The sequence below is a fragment of the Mugil cephalus genome, chromosome 5, assembly GCF_022458985.1.
Source record: "Mugil cephalus isolate CIBA_MC_2020 chromosome 5, CIBA_Mcephalus_1.1, whole genome shotgun sequence".
NCBI lineage: Eukaryota > Metazoa > Chordata > Actinopteri > Mugiliformes > Mugilidae > Mugil > Mugil cephalus.
In genome coordinates, this window is record NC_061774.1 from 7,011,258 (window position 1) to 7,028,380 (window position 17,123).

General features: G+C 40.3%; 1 protein-coding gene across 1 annotated transcript in view; it reads right to left on the minus strand.

Moving 5' to 3' along the window:
• The window catches only part of glra4a (glycine receptor, alpha 4a), a 37,611-nt gene that overhangs the window by 7,672 nt on the left and 12,816 nt on the right, over nt 1–17,123 (minus strand). Inside the window, exons 2-6 of the mRNA XM_047585942.1 lie at nt 7,730–7,860; nt 6,629–6,696; nt 5,260–5,483; nt 3,770–3,852; nt 35–172 (exon numbers count right to left, since the gene is read on the minus strand). Of these exons, the coding sequence (XP_047441898.1) occupies nt 35–172; nt 3,770–3,852; nt 5,260–5,483; nt 6,629–6,696; nt 7,730–7,860 (644 nt within the window). The remainder of the gene's footprint in view (nt 1–34; nt 173–3,769; nt 3,853–5,259; nt 5,484–6,628; nt 6,697–7,729; nt 7,861–17,123) is intronic.

Here is a 17,123-nt window from a genome sequence, read left to right on the forward strand (position 1 = left end):
CATGGGGGTCCCTTAAATTGAATGTATGATGCACCTGTGTTGTAGTATTTAGTGCAGTAGCCCAAATCCTTCTCTTCTTTCAGCACAAACTGGGGGAGGGTAAGATCATCAGCCACCTGGACGGGATTCTCAGATAGCCACTCAAAGATCAGGTCGTTCATGGTGTAACCAACTGTGACAAGAGAACAAATAGGGTAGAGAGGGTATGTTAACACAAGGAGATATATCTACTCACAGCTTAGACATACTGTTGCATATTACGGTAAGGTGATGCATCTCACTATTTGACACTTATGACTGGCTTTTCCTGCAGATTTTGATAAATTACACGCAATTGCTCAACCTTGAGATATGATGCTCGATTGTTTAATATTTTCCTCATTCAGTATCATCTAATATGTGTTACATCTTCATAAATCCTCATCAACAGCGTATTTTGGCAAACCGCGATGACTGCATCTGTATAGCATGTGACAGGATAGACAAAGTGGATGTCAAAACAAAGTTGCATCACGGCAGAGAAGGGAAAGCATCCTTCAACTTGAGAGTCAATGACTTTTATTTACAAAAACAAAAAAATCTAAGTTAATTTATATTGCAAAAAGTGGGAGGAAGTCAAGTAATCAGCTGCAGTAGTTATGAAGTTTTTCTGTTACCGCTCTTTTTATTCCTCCGCTTCCTCCTCCTTAGCCTTTTTTTTTTTTTTTTTTTTTTTTGTTTAACTGGGATCTCGTTACCATAGTATAAAATCTGTGCCCGAGAAAACACCAGAAATCTTTGCTAATGAGACAGAGAGAAGGAGAATGAAACTTGGAAGACGGCAGTGATGTAACATCCCTCTGAGCATCCGTCCAGCTACGAGCTACCCTCTGCCATCCTGTTTGTCACAGTAAAGGTCAAAACACAGCACTGCTACAGTTGTGCTGTCATGGCTGCTTTAAGGTTAGAGAAAATGGGAGAACATGAGGAGCGTATCTGCCTAGGAGAGTTTGGTCACACACATGGAGCCGCCTGTCTGTCTGTAATGTATGCTAATGTACCAGTTATCTACAAATCGTAAGACAAAGAAATTTATATCTCAGCTTACTTTTGCAAGTGATTATGCAGCTTAGCGAAGCACTTAGATGCTACCTCTCAGTCCGTTAGTAATTATTTAGCCTACGAACTTGAAAAACACATACATGTCTATGTGTTGATTTGTATTATCTTTATACGGATTGCACTCTTCCTCACCACTGCCTGATGATATGTGCGTGTATTAAAAATGCATGCCGCATGCAACAACAATGTGGAATTCCGCGCGCATCCGAATAATACTGATGTCTTCTGGGACCCTTAAGGGCCCGAGTTCCAAAGACATCAATTATTCAAGATGCCACCAGTCTGAAAAACACAGCGGCTAAAACACACTAATCTTGTTCATGAGGAGAATTCACTGTCATCCCTACATCCTGCTTCAACAACCACGGGGAATACCAATGCCTCCTAAGACAATGAAATGCTTAAGATGTGTCAAAATATAGTGCATAAAGTGTTCAAGGTGCCATAAAAATGAAATTCATGAGCCAGAATGTCTAGAATATCTCTGAGAGGTAAGGTAATGACCGTTAGTCACATACCATTTCTTCTGGCATGTTTAAAAGTGGTTTGCGTAATGAAACTACTATCTGTGTGCACTTATGCCTCACGTTTGCCGTCAGAGTCTCGGTTTCCACTTATCATGTAACTTAGAAAGTAGACTCGAGGTTACTGAAACTGCTGGCTCAAGGCAAAGCGGTATAAGCTGCATATAGGGGCTTTGATGTGTCAGAGAAAGGCAGAATCCTATGGTTGCCTCTATTTATATCTATATAAGCCTGTGGCATGAAAGGCCAGAAAAAAGATCGGCCCTCGCTTATTCGAAACCCCAAAGATATCGCTCCTATTCTTTCATCACCCTCTACTCTCGTCCTGTCTCTCTCATGTTGAACAGATGGCGCTGCTGGAGCACTAGAAGTGGCAGTAAAAACCTCTAATGTCCTCCCTGACATCAAGCTTTAGCCAAGGTGATCACACCCTTGGGTGGTTGTACTACTACTTGTCAACACAAGGCCAAGTATACTCAATGGGGCTTTAATCAGAAGTGATTACGTCTCCTCTAACGGCAGTGTGATGTGATACAGTCACCCAAACACAAAAACACACAGTTCTGCTTTAAGCACAACTCAACTGTTTATCGGAGTGTCTCCTCTCCGTGCGACCCTAAAGGGCAAACCCTCTGATGATATTTTTGTTTTTACTCTATTGGATTTTTAATCTGTTTATCGCTCCGTTAATTTGCAGATATAAATCATGCTTATAGACCGGTTCTATAAAATCCAATACCTATTGTTCTGTCTGAATCAGATAAGGACGCAGGTAGCGATACCAGCATTAAGCTCGACTCATTTCTGAGAGGGGCTGCTCAAAAGCTGGCGTTATGGTACGAGTGCTCCGTCTGTTTCACCCTTTGGTAGAATTAAATTCTTTTGTTCCTTTGACGGGAAAGTGGGTCACCTCTAGGCACACGGGGTGGGTCACAAATAATAAAAGGGACAGAAAATTAAAGTTGTATTATTTATATCCTAGGAATTGGTTTCAGGAGGGCAGGCGCAATCTTTGCTAAAGGCAAGGAATTGCAGAGAGCTGAAAATATTATTCCCGCCCTATGTTTAATCAGTGATATTACATTTTAAAAGGTTGCAAATGTCATTTGTACATTTCCCGACCTCACAGCAAATCATGAATGCGTGTTGTTATGTTGAGGGTAGCAGGTTTCGCACTTGTGTTCGTTGAAACAGTGAGTGGTTTTCATATCATGCGTGCGGGTTTTGTCAACTCTAGGCAGCGAAAATGTCTCGGATGACTTGCTGGCTGACTTGATAGCTGACTTGTTTCATAATGAGAGCAATTCTTAAAAGGCAAGGCAGGTTAGTGCTCACATGAAAGACCGTGTTCTCTCCAAACATAAGAAAAAAACGAGCCTTGTACAGATGAGAATGAAGCCTTTTTGGAAATGTAACGCTGTCTTGTTAAACAGTTTTTGTTCATGTTGCAGAATTGTTAACATCATTCAATGAAGGGCAGGACCCAGCTGCCAAATCTAGTTATTATTATAGGCTAAGACACGGGCGTCCTCTAAACAGCAGATGTGCTCATCAATGAATGGGGCTTGTTTCAAAGAATATGTAAAACCACAACATGATGTAGCCCTGGAAGTCAAGCTGGCTTTTTGTTATGCTTCGTGTTTAATATATATCCCGGTATATGTCTTGCACTGTATGCAACATGCAAGACAACAAAGACAATAAAAAAAGCTGTTTTATAGTATCCTTAATGATAATTTAGATTTTATTTCTGGAAAGCGATTCAGAATGGGATGCTTGTCCAGTGTCATGTCCCTCCCCGTAGCGAGCAGAACAGCCATGTTTGACTCTTGTCTCAAACATGTATGACATGATGAATGATGGAGAAGGTTTGGCTTCAGAGAGGGTTAAAAAGGTACATGTACTACTTTCATGGTTTCCTGAGATGTTATGCGTCAACAACACAGAACATGGATGACATACTACCAGCTACACTGTCAGTAATTTCAAAATGAAATGAAACTGTAGGTTTAATAGTGCCTATATCTTTTGGAATATAGCAACGTTGAATGCTTTGCAAGTCAGGCAAAAGGTGGAAAACGGGGAACAAAAGGGAGATATAAAAAAAAGGGAGACAAAAGGAAGAGGAAGAGATAGAAACTCACAGCTTTCAAGCTGCATGGTACAGGTCTGAATGTCCATTGGGAAATTCTTCAAGTCCATAGGGCAGGACAAGATAAGAGTCAGCCTGAGATAGAAAAACAGATTGGCAGAGAGAACAGGAGGAATAGGTACATAAGGGCTGAAGGAAAAGACACCAAACATTAAGGGAAAACGATCAGTCAACAGATCAAAAGAGAAAAGGGAAATTTAGATTTTCTTCCAAAACAGAAGATTGGAAAACCGCTTGAGCTGCTCTGCCATTATTTGATCACTCGCACCACAACAGCCTAATAGCGAAGTAATTGGCGCAAGCATCCCTACTTTTATTTGTTGTGCTGTTGATGCATGAAGCCTTCAAGAATTCTTAGAGAAGAGAGAGAGAGAGACAGAGAGCTATTTGGGGGTCTGTCTGAAGGAAAGCTGGGTAATTACCTGCTGTAATGCATTGCCCAGAGGCGAGACAAGAGCCGCCAGCAATATACTCACAGGCACCCATTTGCTGCTGTGTTATGAGAAACAATATCTCTTCCACCAAGAGAAGAACAAACTACAAATAATCCACTGATTGACTCTCTTAACACTGTTGAAATTGTGCCTTGTACTTACAGCACACAGAGATGTTTGATCCATACGTACGAAACATAATAAGCAAATCTACAGGGTGCAGCGATTCAGTGAATGAGGACCTGCCTCTCAACATTTACCTCTCCCTCTTCCCTAAGATGTTGCCACATTGCATGAAGCACATACAAATAAAAAACAAGTACACATTTGATTACCATAAATATTCTCAGGTGTTTGACACCGTATCACAACGAACCGATGCCTAAAGCTCATTAAATTACTAGTTTCATGCAGAACAAGTGATTACATCCCTGAAATGTGCAAAAGCTTGACTCTTTCAGTCCATTTATCAATTTGTTTACACTTCCAAGATGAATGCGTTTAAAGTTGCAAAATATGGTACTCAAGTGACACGCAAGCAGGGATTAAAAATACATCCTCTCCTCCGATGTTGTACTTTAATAAGCCATCTGCTAATTTCCCATCTGGTACAAGCTGACTTCAAAGACTCTGTTGCACACTTGCCTTTTGACGTTTATGTATATATAGTGTCTCCATGCTTGCACTCTGTTAGTATTTTGGTGCACTTAAGTGGGTAGAAAAGTTACAGCAAGGTCTCTGTGTCACTGGCACTTCAGGTTAAGGGGTTAGGTGTCAGTGAGATTTCTTTGTCTGTGTAATAATCATGTTTTCAGACACTTTCTTCCCTTTACTTGATGAAAAAGTACTGAAATAGACCTCCACAGAATCAGTGGAGATGTTTCACTTCTTGCTGATATATATATGTAAAGTGCAGAAAAAGTTGAACAAATCAACAGTTAATATGAGGTGCGGTTTGATCGAGTCCTTCATGTCATTCTCCAGCTGCTCACCCAGCACACGGCAACACGCTCTGCTGTTGAGTTTTGGAAATGTTATCTTCAGTTACCTGATGCTGTACAGAACGCTGCCATCTTGGAAAATACGCAGGAGCTTGTTATCGGTGGTGACCTCGTGGAAATTGGCTCCTTTCTCATTTGCGAAGAATAAATCAGGTTTCCAGATAGAGTCCAGCATGGACGGATCCAGATCTAGGGAGTCGTCTGGGTATTCACGGTACGCCAGGCGGGGGTCGTTCCATTTTTGCCGTAGAAACACGTTGAGCCTGTAGTCCTGGGGAAGAACTCAGGGTAGTTATTGGAAAATATGTCAAACGTTGAGTTTGTAGTAGAGGCGGAGAGCTCAGAAGTGGATGATACTGTGGTTTGAGAAGGTTCTGGGAATGGTCAGATAGTAGTCACTGCAATTCTGAAATGACCTGAAGTCATCACACTGAATGAAAGTGTGATTAAAGAGTTACTGGTTTAAATCTTGACATGCAAAATTCATTTGAGCAAAATGAAAACGTATGTGTGCCATATAGCGTGAGCGCTAACATTTCTGTAGGTTTACGCAATGTAGCATCAGCAGGTCTGGATAAGAAGGCATCATTTAAGTTAAAATGCCCTTGTTACACCATTTTCATCACATTTTACTGAAAGCAACTCATTGAATAAGATGGTGTGATGTCAGTTAAACCACAAAGTGCTGCCACTGCAGATGAGACCAAGGACACACTTACAGAACACAATCCTGGTTGTAGCAAGCACACGCATACAAGTTTTTAAATTACCATTCTAATCTGTATGTCTAATGCACATTTTATCTTTGGGAATTGTAGTTTTCTCGCTTGACCTTATAATTTATCACAATGAAAAAGCATGCCTCGCAAGCACATACAATGACATTAGTGTTGTGTCTCTTTGGGCTACCCTGCCTGGCCCTCTGGAGCTCCCTCAGACACCCTTAAACACTTCACTGCTGTATTGTGCTGACCCAGCAGACCTAACACTGTAAAGGCAGACTTAAGGGCAGACGTTTCTCCTCTCTTCTCTCCCGTCCCTCGCTTTTTCATTCATTTTCTCAATTTTTCATTTTAATTGCAGAGTGGACAGTTCATTATCAGCATGTCAGTGACCCATTGGTCTCTGAAGGTTGCTCTGTTATGCTCCAGGAAACAGAAATTAGGGAATGGCTTCAGAGCCGGGACGGATTAGTGAAGAAGGTGGTAGGAAAGAAGAAAGAAGTGCCAGAAGATTTTTGTTTAAATCATAAAAAGATAGAAAGTGACAAGCCGTAATCCATAATCATGTCCAGAAACAAATGAGGTACAGAGAGATTGTTAAATGTGTTACTAATATAAGTGCCGTGCTGTTTGAGAAGGCACATTTGGATTTATAACTTGAGTGTAACATTTTAAATCCTTACGGTCAGCTTACCATGGTGGTTTCTGTGATAGACCCAAAGCTGTTGATGAAAATATTACAGGTGACATTCACAGGTGGGCCTGTGGAAAGAAACAACAGAGTGAATGTAGACATCCCTGTCACAGGTTTCTTCATTAGTTTTAACCCTCATATAGTGAACCAAAGTCATGCAGTGTCAGATTCTGATACTGAATAGATTGCTCTTCAAAAGTTTACGTGCATGTGCTCTGAAAAATACATTAAGATTTTAACCATGTGCTTGACACATTTTGGCATCATTGTTTAGCCCTTTCTCTGCAGAAAATAAATCATGGATAATTTTACATTTGTGCATTCAAAGCACTTGATTTGGTAATAACACGTAGCACATGTTTAACATTTAAATGATCAATAGGGACAGAAAGAGTATTTAACGTTTATTTTAGCGAGACTGTGCAGGAGAGAGTCGTGAGTTGTTTTCGATTGCTTACAGCAGTTGGAGCAGCTTTGACATGCCGCTCTTGGGGGCAATTAAGGTATTGCACAAACTTTAGCACATAATTGCCACACTGGCCTCAAATTCCAAACATTACCCAGAGCGATTCAAAAACAAAAGTTATTATCCTCCAACTGTTGGCCCTCACCAGCATAAGGGTTTATACATAATGGGTGGATATTTAGGCACAAGATATTCATCTACACTGTTATAAAGATGTGAGCCCCTGTCTCCAGTGTTCAAAGAAAAAAAAAAATCAGATACTTTGTATGAGCACAATCCAACTCTCGCACAAACTGTTCCTGTACCTGAAAACATACTGTCGATGGGCAATTATGTCTTCTTCAAATCACATTTACTCAAGCAATTTTAAAGTAAATGCAGTTTCTACAAGATTGCACTCCATGGGAATACTTCCTGAAATGAAGACAGGATTGCCTGTAACTACTAAAGGTGATATAAAGGGGGGAAAGCTTGAAATCTCAGATCGCTGCTGTCTCATTCACACGAGCATGGCTCGGTGTTTAGCTTTCACATCACATATACCATAGTGTTTGTTTAGTTTTCTCGTGCTTCTGCTCTCTGCTGGATCCCCCTGCTGGCCTACTGTGATCGTCTGCCTTGGTATGACGCCGTACCTTTGAAGTTGGGCCTGATGCGGGCGTCATATCCTGACGTTCTCCCCATGAGCTTGTCCAGGAAGTCGGAAGGTGAGAGCTGTGGTCCTGCCCTGCTGGGGGGCTTTATCTCCTCCTTGCAGGAGCTCAGTCTGATGTTACCCAAGGAGGGGAGCAGACACGAGGGCAACAAACACGAAGAGAGAAGATTTTAAAGCAGTAGATGTGGAGTGCGTGTTTGTGTGGCAGGTGGCGGTGGGGGCGGTGGGAGAAAATTAATGAGAATCCAACAGAACAGCTATCAGCAAGTCAGTCATCAGCAAAAAATACCCAGCGGTGGATGGGAAATGAGGGTGAAAAATGATGACTGAATGGTTTGCCTCAGCTGGCAACTAAAAGCTTATCCGTTTCACATCATGTCTGAGACTTATTGCGGTTGTTAGGCCCCCGACTACAGAGAAGCAAAACAGAAGCAGAGGTAAACTTGTCCCTCCGTTGTGGTTCCCATTGCTCGCGGCTTAGCAAGAGTAAGGCTTGACAGATTGATGACTCAATTGTAATGCTGGGAACGTCACACCGGGGAGAGGAAAGAGTTGATACGAGCTCCAGTGAGGCTCAGGCAGCCACTGACAGGAATAACCATCAGTCCGGAGCGAAAGCAAAGGAAGGAGAAAGCAAAGAAAGAAAGACAGTTCTCTTTAAAGCAAGAAACACTGGTTCATACTGGATTTGATTTGTCTCAGGAACCTGAAACTTTGATCCAACTGTCAATAGTTAAAGATTTGTCACGATGATCTAAAGCGTTGTAGAGCAGACGACAGGTTCAATCCCCTCCGAAGCACAACTTTGCTGATGCCCTGTGTTCTTGCGAGTGTGTTTTGAGCCTGTAACTGATCCGCCAATCTTAGGTGTATTTAGAGGCAAATAAACTGCAAAGTCAGGGATACAGGACGGGCGACTTTGTGGAACTGCAAGAGTGGAGCTGAGTTGATCCTGAGATATAGTATCTTTGAAGTAAAAGTGTGAGGCTACAATCAGTGAATTAAAATGAAGTAATAGTTATACGGTGTTATATTTGTGAAGTACTTTTGAGAGTATTTGTGTAGATAGAAAAGAGAACGAATTAAACAAAAGCCTCCAATGCATTTCAACTGATATTCTTATTGCACACCGTTTTCCCAAACTAAGTAGGCTACATACTTATACAAAAATACATATTTTTATTATTATTTGATTTAAAAGCACATCTCCATTTCTTCTTAGCTACTCAGTGACTGTTGATGTTTTTCTGCAGTTTGTAAAGGTTTAGACCAGCATCAGTATGCTCTAGTTGGTCAGGGCTTCATCCGACAGCAAGATAATGACCCAAAATATTAGTCCAAGCTCCACCAGAACTACCTCAGGATAAAAACGAAATGGAAAGCTTGAAAACATGGAGTGGACCATGGCTCATTTTAGAATAGATTCTGAAGACACAACTAGTCGTCACATGAGTCACACTGCCCCCTCATGCTAGAAGCAACCCGAGAGAAAGACTGGAAGGACTTCCCTACCAGAAGATCTACCATGTTAATATACAGTAAACACATGTCATAGTCACATATCACACAACACTGGAGCCTCTCCTCTAGTGTAACTACACATAATACCAGCACCCAGCACCTTCATTGATTTTCATCACGTCAGTTTTTCCTCATGTTATAAACTCAGATCCCCTCGGTCCCCTGACTCCACTTCCACTCTGTAGTGATGCTGATGTTACAGTATATTGTCACCTCTTTTATCCTTCTCTGTTTCTCACATGGCCACAGGAGATGGATTGATGGTCAGACTCTTACTTCGGTAAGTCTTACTTCAGTGTCAAATGGTCTCTCCTGGGTTGAGTCCCTTTTACAAAACAACTCAGAACAATACAACAGTTAGGCTGATGAGTTTTTTTCCCCCCGCAGGTACTTGAAAGCATCCAAAGACAAAGGTTTGGATGGTTAAACCATTTAATCTGGGAAATACTGACAGAAGAAGGATGAGTCTCCATTATAATACCATGTGTAGACAGACTGATGAAAAGTTTCAATTTGGTGACATTTCTGGTTGGAAAATAATGAAGAGGTTAATTAAAAGTCAAAGCACTCGCTCTCACTGAGACATTAGACACCGTTCACCACTTACACCTATATATATTTTTATGGCAGTATTTTTTCCTCTGTATTAATGCCTAGGTTAACCTTGCATCCATCATTTATTATAAACTGAACAGTTTAAATATTTAAGCTCTTTATTAGGAAAACATCTCGTAAGTGCCTTTTCATTTAGTAAGAGGTGGCAAATATTTTGGCACACACACCTCAGAAGGTTCCTTATTATCACTGATGTTACAGGCACTTACAGGCCTAAAGTAAAAATGTTTTCGCTGAATACTTGAGAGCGATCCCGAGGCCTACGACTGAACTTCTCACCCACGGATATAGGAAGAGCTGTGGGTTTTATGCTCTCCCTCAGGGCCTACATGCCCTCTCCATCAGCTCTCATGCATTTCTAATATGACTCCTTTTGTGCACGGTGTCACAATAGGATCCTATAACACTGAGAGGGTGAAAGAAGAAACACAGGCTTGTCAGAACAATTTTATGTTTTAGTTTTTGGCAGCAATCCATCCTGCCTGGAAAATTTGACCACCTTGTTCAGACTGTTGACTCTGGAGTCAATAGTCAAGGACTGAAGGAAGGCGGCGAAAGACGTTTAAGAAAAACTGAACACGTAACAAAAATCTTCATCATATAAATCTTTTGAGGTCAATATACTGCAACACAACAGTCACTCATAAAATGATGTGTATTGTCTAGAGAGGCTGCAAGTGGCCCCTCAAAACCCCCACTAAATCATGTGTTTCTTTGTCTGAACAATTCGGTTATTAAGACGCTCTTTGCTGACATTTAATTAGCCTGACCTTTTCCTTCTCTCTACATCCCTGTCATTTGCCAGAAAGCTGTCAAGAATGCATAACAATTCTGTCTTTCCTTGCATTATGGAGCAAGTTTTGATTGCCACCCTCTTACATATTTAACTACATGAAAACAGATGTGATTTATGAACGTGCATCTTCACTGCTTTTGTTTGTACTTTTTTTTTTTTCTTGAATCTTTTTAAGGTAAACTGTGTATAACCAATGATCTGTCCATGAAAAGTCATTCTTTTAACACTCTTATTCTAGGCTGAGTATGTATGACAGTTATTCATCATCCTGCCCTTACATAAATTCAGTTCAGCTCAGTCTAATGCTACAAGAGGGAAACACTGTTATGACAAACCTGTCAGGACTGTGCTGTCAGCGGCTCAACCAAGGGACCCACTGTGTGTGCAACTAATCTGGGGAGGTAGGCAGCATTTGATTGCTGTTCCACCCCACACGCTTTTAAACAAAAATTTCAGTCAGCCATTCATTTAGATCAAAGTCACCGTATTACCATGTCTACATGGCCAGGGGTTCAGGAAAACAGCATGTCGTCATTAATTCTCTCCAGACATAGATGCATGGACCAGCGTTATCCACAGTTCAATTGTTCCGCAGTTTTTCCCAGAGGAAAATGGTGTTTTGACAGTTGGCAGCTTTGGCTGCAGAAATTGTCCATTCATTGTTTTGTCTTTATGACAACTAAGCAATAATATATTGTGTTGAAAGGACACTTTCCATCCCAGCGGCACGCAAAATGTCATGTTTGAGATATGTTGAACGTGAGACGTGAGAATGTTTGGTGTCGATAAATGGACTTTTACACAAAAGAGCAGTTAGCATTTGTTTTTTTAAATACAAAATTAAATATTTACATAAAATATTAAATATTTAAATATTCAGTTATTATTTACCTTAACTGTGTTTTATCATTAACTTTTGACAATGGATGCCCCCTAAGTTTAATGAAGTGATAATTTTAACCAAAAGTATGATGCTATAGATTTTGAGCCACAGTGCTTTATGACAAGTTCCAACTTGGTTAGGGTCATTGCAGCCCTAGTGCTATTTTCAACCGCAGCAGACGGTTGTTTTGAGGAAAAACACAATATATACCACCAGTGCAACACCAAACGGTGTGCAGTAATAGTTGACAACTAGACATACTGGAGAATTAAGCACCTTAAGAAACAGATATTTCAGTCAGAGGTTTGTAGAGACCAAAAAAATGAGCAGGGGTGTCAAAGTCGTTTTAGTTTTGGGGCCACATACACTCAAAATTGTTTTCAAGCGGGCTGAACCAGTAAGATAACAATAAGCTACAAGTCACGACAACGCCAGATTTTTACCATTTGTTTTAGTGCAAAGAAGAACAAGTAAATTAGGACAAAATATCCTTCAAAAAATGTTATTTCTTAAGAAAATAAGTACAATTTGTACTTACTAGTAATACCTGTGAGTAAGAGTATTAGGGCTACATTTGTGATGATTTTGGCATTGGAGGGAGGTTCTGGAGGGCATGAGCCGACAACCTATTTCATTGTTGAGGGCTTGCTGTGACCTCCTCACCACTTTCAAGCTCACAATATTAAGGGCTTTCATTCTGGCACTGTATTTATAGTGTATAGGAGTATATAAAATTGGACCATATTGATACAATTGTGCAAACTGTTGAAAGTATGAAAATTTCAAAAGCATAAAAATAATGTGTAATGTGAGGCAAAAAATATGAATACAAGAGCAATGGTGTCCATTTCCAGTTACTAGACATATATAAGTAGACAGACGGAGAGAAAGACATAGAACTGTCATTCTGTATCTGTCACATACGCTCTAAATGTGTAAGGACATAAATGGACTGGGAGGGTAGGGAGGCAGGGTCTGCAAGGGACCAACAATTCTTTATATCCGCAAAAAATTCACTGCTTCCACTTCTTACACCGTAAAGCCTCTGTTGCTTAAGAGGTCGGGTGCACAAAGTATAGGGTTAGATATATATGTTTAGCTGTTATCACAAACAAACAGTGAGACTAGTTGATTGTTTTTTACTTAATAACAATCACATCTTATTCTGTATAATCTCATCTTCATTCAGCCTCCAGTTTGAAAGTAACAGATCAAAACTGTACCCAATTAGATGAGCTGGGATTCTTCCTACAGAGCTACGGAACATATTCAGTTAATTGCTTTTTCATTAAGAAGCCGGCGATCAGAAAAGCACATCATTTCACAGTATGGTCGTTCTTTGGTTGCCTACAATGGCGCACTGGGGAATATTAGGGCCATTAGACATCCATACGTGAACGTACTAACTTTTAACGCCATTAGCATAATGGGGAATGGAACTAAATTGCTCTCTCTGCCTGTTTTAACACATTGCTCTAATTTCCCCACTTGCCAAAATGTCCTTGATATCAGCTTGAGCTCGAGATACTACTCCCATAGAAGGGCTCTCAAGTAGAAACTGAATGCAGGGCTTTTGGACAATGAACACAACGTTCTATCAGACCAAACCATATGAATTTATTTGTACCTGTGACAGGCCCTTTATCAAAATACATCCAACCATGACATGCTTTATGGTAATACTATGACATGTCATTTTTTGTCTTTAATGACCTGTGTAGCGCTTGTCTTTATACTACTGTATATGATGGCCTGTGGCTACTGCTGTCCCCCTTTGATCAATAGGCTCATTGGGAAATGGGATTTGGAGCACACTGCAATTTAACCTTGCACATTCATCTTCAATGACATGACCACTGCCACTCCTACACTCTGACACCTCTAGGTGTGGAAACACAGATAGAGCCCTACCTACAATAGATGGCTTCTCACTTAATCTGACTTTCACTTTGTGTACCATATCTGGAAAAAATAAATAAAAAATAAATAAAAAATCACAACCTACCACTTAGTAAAAAATGGAAACAAACCAAAAAGACCATGATGCATGTAGAGCTTACTTGGTGACAAAACAAACACTGCTTCACTTGTTGGTGTCATCAACCAGCCAGAGTTTAGTAGAAATGATTTTGCATTCAGTACATACAGTAACTGCCCTTTGCAAGGCTTAATACTAGAAATTGTTCAGTTTATAGGAGAACCCTGCAGGGTATACATGCATATTCTATGTAGATTAAATAGTAGATTGATGTATTTCAAATTACTCTTGAATCCTTCACAGTTCCTTCCTGAAAAAGGTTGCGGAGTAATACAGCATCACTCATTATGCAGTCATGACATTGACAAGTAAGACGTTTATATACAATCTGCCAGTTAGAAAAGACAATGTTTTCTGCTTCAGTTTAAGGATGAAGCTTGTGGTATTCAATGTTTTCAATATGGTCAGTAATATTGCCCATGGAAATTTCAAAAAGAAGGATTTGTTATAAATTTTAAATCAAAAATATCAAAAATACAGTTTCTTCTGGCTTAATAGCTGGGACAGTTTAGCTGTGGCACCAGTATTACGGGACACACAGAGGAAGCAACTAGCAGCCATGTGGTGACAGGAGACCAGGGAATTTAATGAAATTCAGCAAGTTGTAGTGAGCCGAGGTGAAAAAAACCTTCGCCTCCACAAAATGACCTCGTATCAGGTTGAACTAATCTCAACTTTTAGGCAACGCAGTTGAGGAGTTGGACCTTGTGTGTTCCCCAAATGTTTACCAAGTGGACGCCTACCACATCATTCTCCATGCTGATAGCTGGTCTGGAGAGCCGTAGTAGTAAGTAGAGAGCTGTGACGACTAGAAGAGTCGGCTCCGTGTACACAAGAGGAATATTTTCATGTTCTTAAGTTGTTTCACGTTTAAACAGTGTACAGGAGGGTAACCTAGACAACCAGAGCATAAAATGTCCAGTAGGGACCAACTGCAAAGCCATGGGCGACAAGCAAATGACTTTACATGTGGACGGGGCTTAATGAAGCCACATGTAATCCCGTGCAATAGTGTGGCTCATTAATGTGATTTTAATACTCTACTAGCAGGATCAGTTAATTGGCTCCTTGACCTTTCCATGGGTTTTTTTACTTGTTCTTTAAATCTCTGTATGATATCACCTACCCGAATGGAAAAATGAATGTAAATGTGATATAATGTAAATTACATTGGTTGAGTAACTTCATGACTATATGGACATATAAAGAACAAAGGAAGCTGGCCCTGTAGCCCTGTAGCACATCCCTCATTCCCTGTAGATACTGTGGTGTTTACAGGCTTTCAGTTCCAACCTTATCTCTGAACTACTTCTTCTCTCCTCAGTTATCTTTGATCTATTTTTTTGTAGTACAGGATAATTAGCTCAGCCATGAGCCAATGCTAATGCTAATGACATGATATACTTCTTCTTAAAACACAGCATATTTAGTTGTAATGCAACCCCCCCGGGTTTAATGATTTAGATTAATCCATGCTAACCCAGAGTAAATCACAGCTCTGTGCCATTGCTCATGCGTACTAATTTGTAATGCAATCTTTAATCTTGCGGGAGTGAGCCTTGACATCTCAGTACCCAGCAGAAATGATGTTTCCAGGCTTGTGCCACAGTAATGACAAGGGCACAATGAGCTGCGGCTTGATGACAGATTTATGCTCCTGTTTCCACCACACTGAGCTCCAACTACCACCCCAGGCTTTTCCTATACGGCCTTAACTAATCTTCAAGCCTCTAACATATTCTAGACACTTGGAATTCATATTAGTGCTGAATACATTATCCTTCTCTTTATGATTTAATTGGTTTATCTGCTAAACTCACACTGTTAACTGTTAAAAAAGTAATCCTACACTTTTTTCTTTTTTCTTTTTTTCTTTTTTTACTGAAACATCTGCTGTCAATATGTCAGGACAAAATCAACTGTTCAGCCCACACACATTATCTCGCTAAAGTTTCTTCTTTTTTTTTTAGTTCAGCAAATATTCTTTCTTTTAAAACTTGGAAAGCCAGAAGTTGAATACGAAGCAGTGAATTTACGGTTCCTGTGTGCACACAGGCAGAAATGTCAAGGCACATTCGAGTTCAAAGGTCCACAAGAGCACTGCGGTTTCACTGTATATGGCTTCTTTAAGCTACATTGCATGGGAACTGTCAAACAAATGATCATAACAAGGTTGTAGGAGTTCAGTTTAACTGTTTAATAGCAATCCTTCAAGCTCCTATCAAGAAAGCCCTCCGTGGATTAACTCCCCGCTACTGTAAATGTAAAATTACCTTAAAAATAGGCTGATGCTTTCCCTCCACAGCTCAATATATCAAGAAAAATTCCAATGAGATGTGGAAGTTGAGAAAGGTAAAGTTTTGTACAGGATTGACAACCAGCTGACAACCAACCAGGCTTAGTTTGATCCCTTTACGAAATGGGGACACATACTGTGGTGGATTTCCACAAAGTAAAAGAAATGACGGAAAGTTAACATCAGCAGCTTTCCAGTTCTCTACGATATAAGTGATGCAACAAAATGTCGCCCAGGAAGTGAACTACTTTATCTTGTATAGTGGCAAAGGCAGACAACAGCTGCTACTTTGTGTGAACTTGGAGTTATGACAGCGTACAACTTAAAAAGCACAACTGTTCTAACCATGATAATGTCGTCTCTGTTGTGTGTAGTCCATCTAAACACAGCTATTAAAGTACAGATGCAATCAAATGTTTCCTTAGCAAGACTATTATTGACTATTAGCATTAAATTGTGCTTATTACAATGCATTCAGTTGTATAAGTATCTAACTCCTGTTTGCTCCCTCCAAAAATAAATCAAACGAAATAAAGGTTTCCAACAGTGAAACTTAAAAGAGCAGTCATTGTGATAAAACCAGAGGAACTGGCCTTTCTCCTACAACAGACATGAATCTACCTCTGAACCTCCTCAGACCAACTCGTCCTCCCAGATTTCTCTTTACGCCACTCTGTATTCAGGCCAACTTTTTTCACATCTAAGATCTGATATCGGCGTGGATTGCCTCCTGTCAGTCCAGTCAGAAGCAGAGCTGGCAGGGTCTCTGATATGAAGAACGGACGACGCTGCCTGCAAGAGATTGCTTTGATCTGTCTGCTTAGGGGCTAGAAATGGACTCTTTATCACGTTACAGTGGGCGCCTCATATATATATATACAGTATGTATATATTTTTGTACCATTATGAACCTTGTTGTAGACTGAATGATGTTGTGTTCAAATACAGTGGGTGTATTATACACCGCGTATACCTAATGATCAAAACAGGGTTCTTGGCTCTCATCTTCCCAATGTACTGTATTCACGGTAATGAAATGCAGCGATTAGAGAGGTAAAACCACATATTTTGATGCAACCAAACTGATATGCTAATTGCATGACATAATGATGCACTGTGGAGTACGTGCACGTGTGCAATTTTAGCATATAAAAAGAGGATTTAATCAGCTGTGTGTACCTCCACATGCTAGGCTTTGCATCGCCCCACACCCCTCTGATCTTTG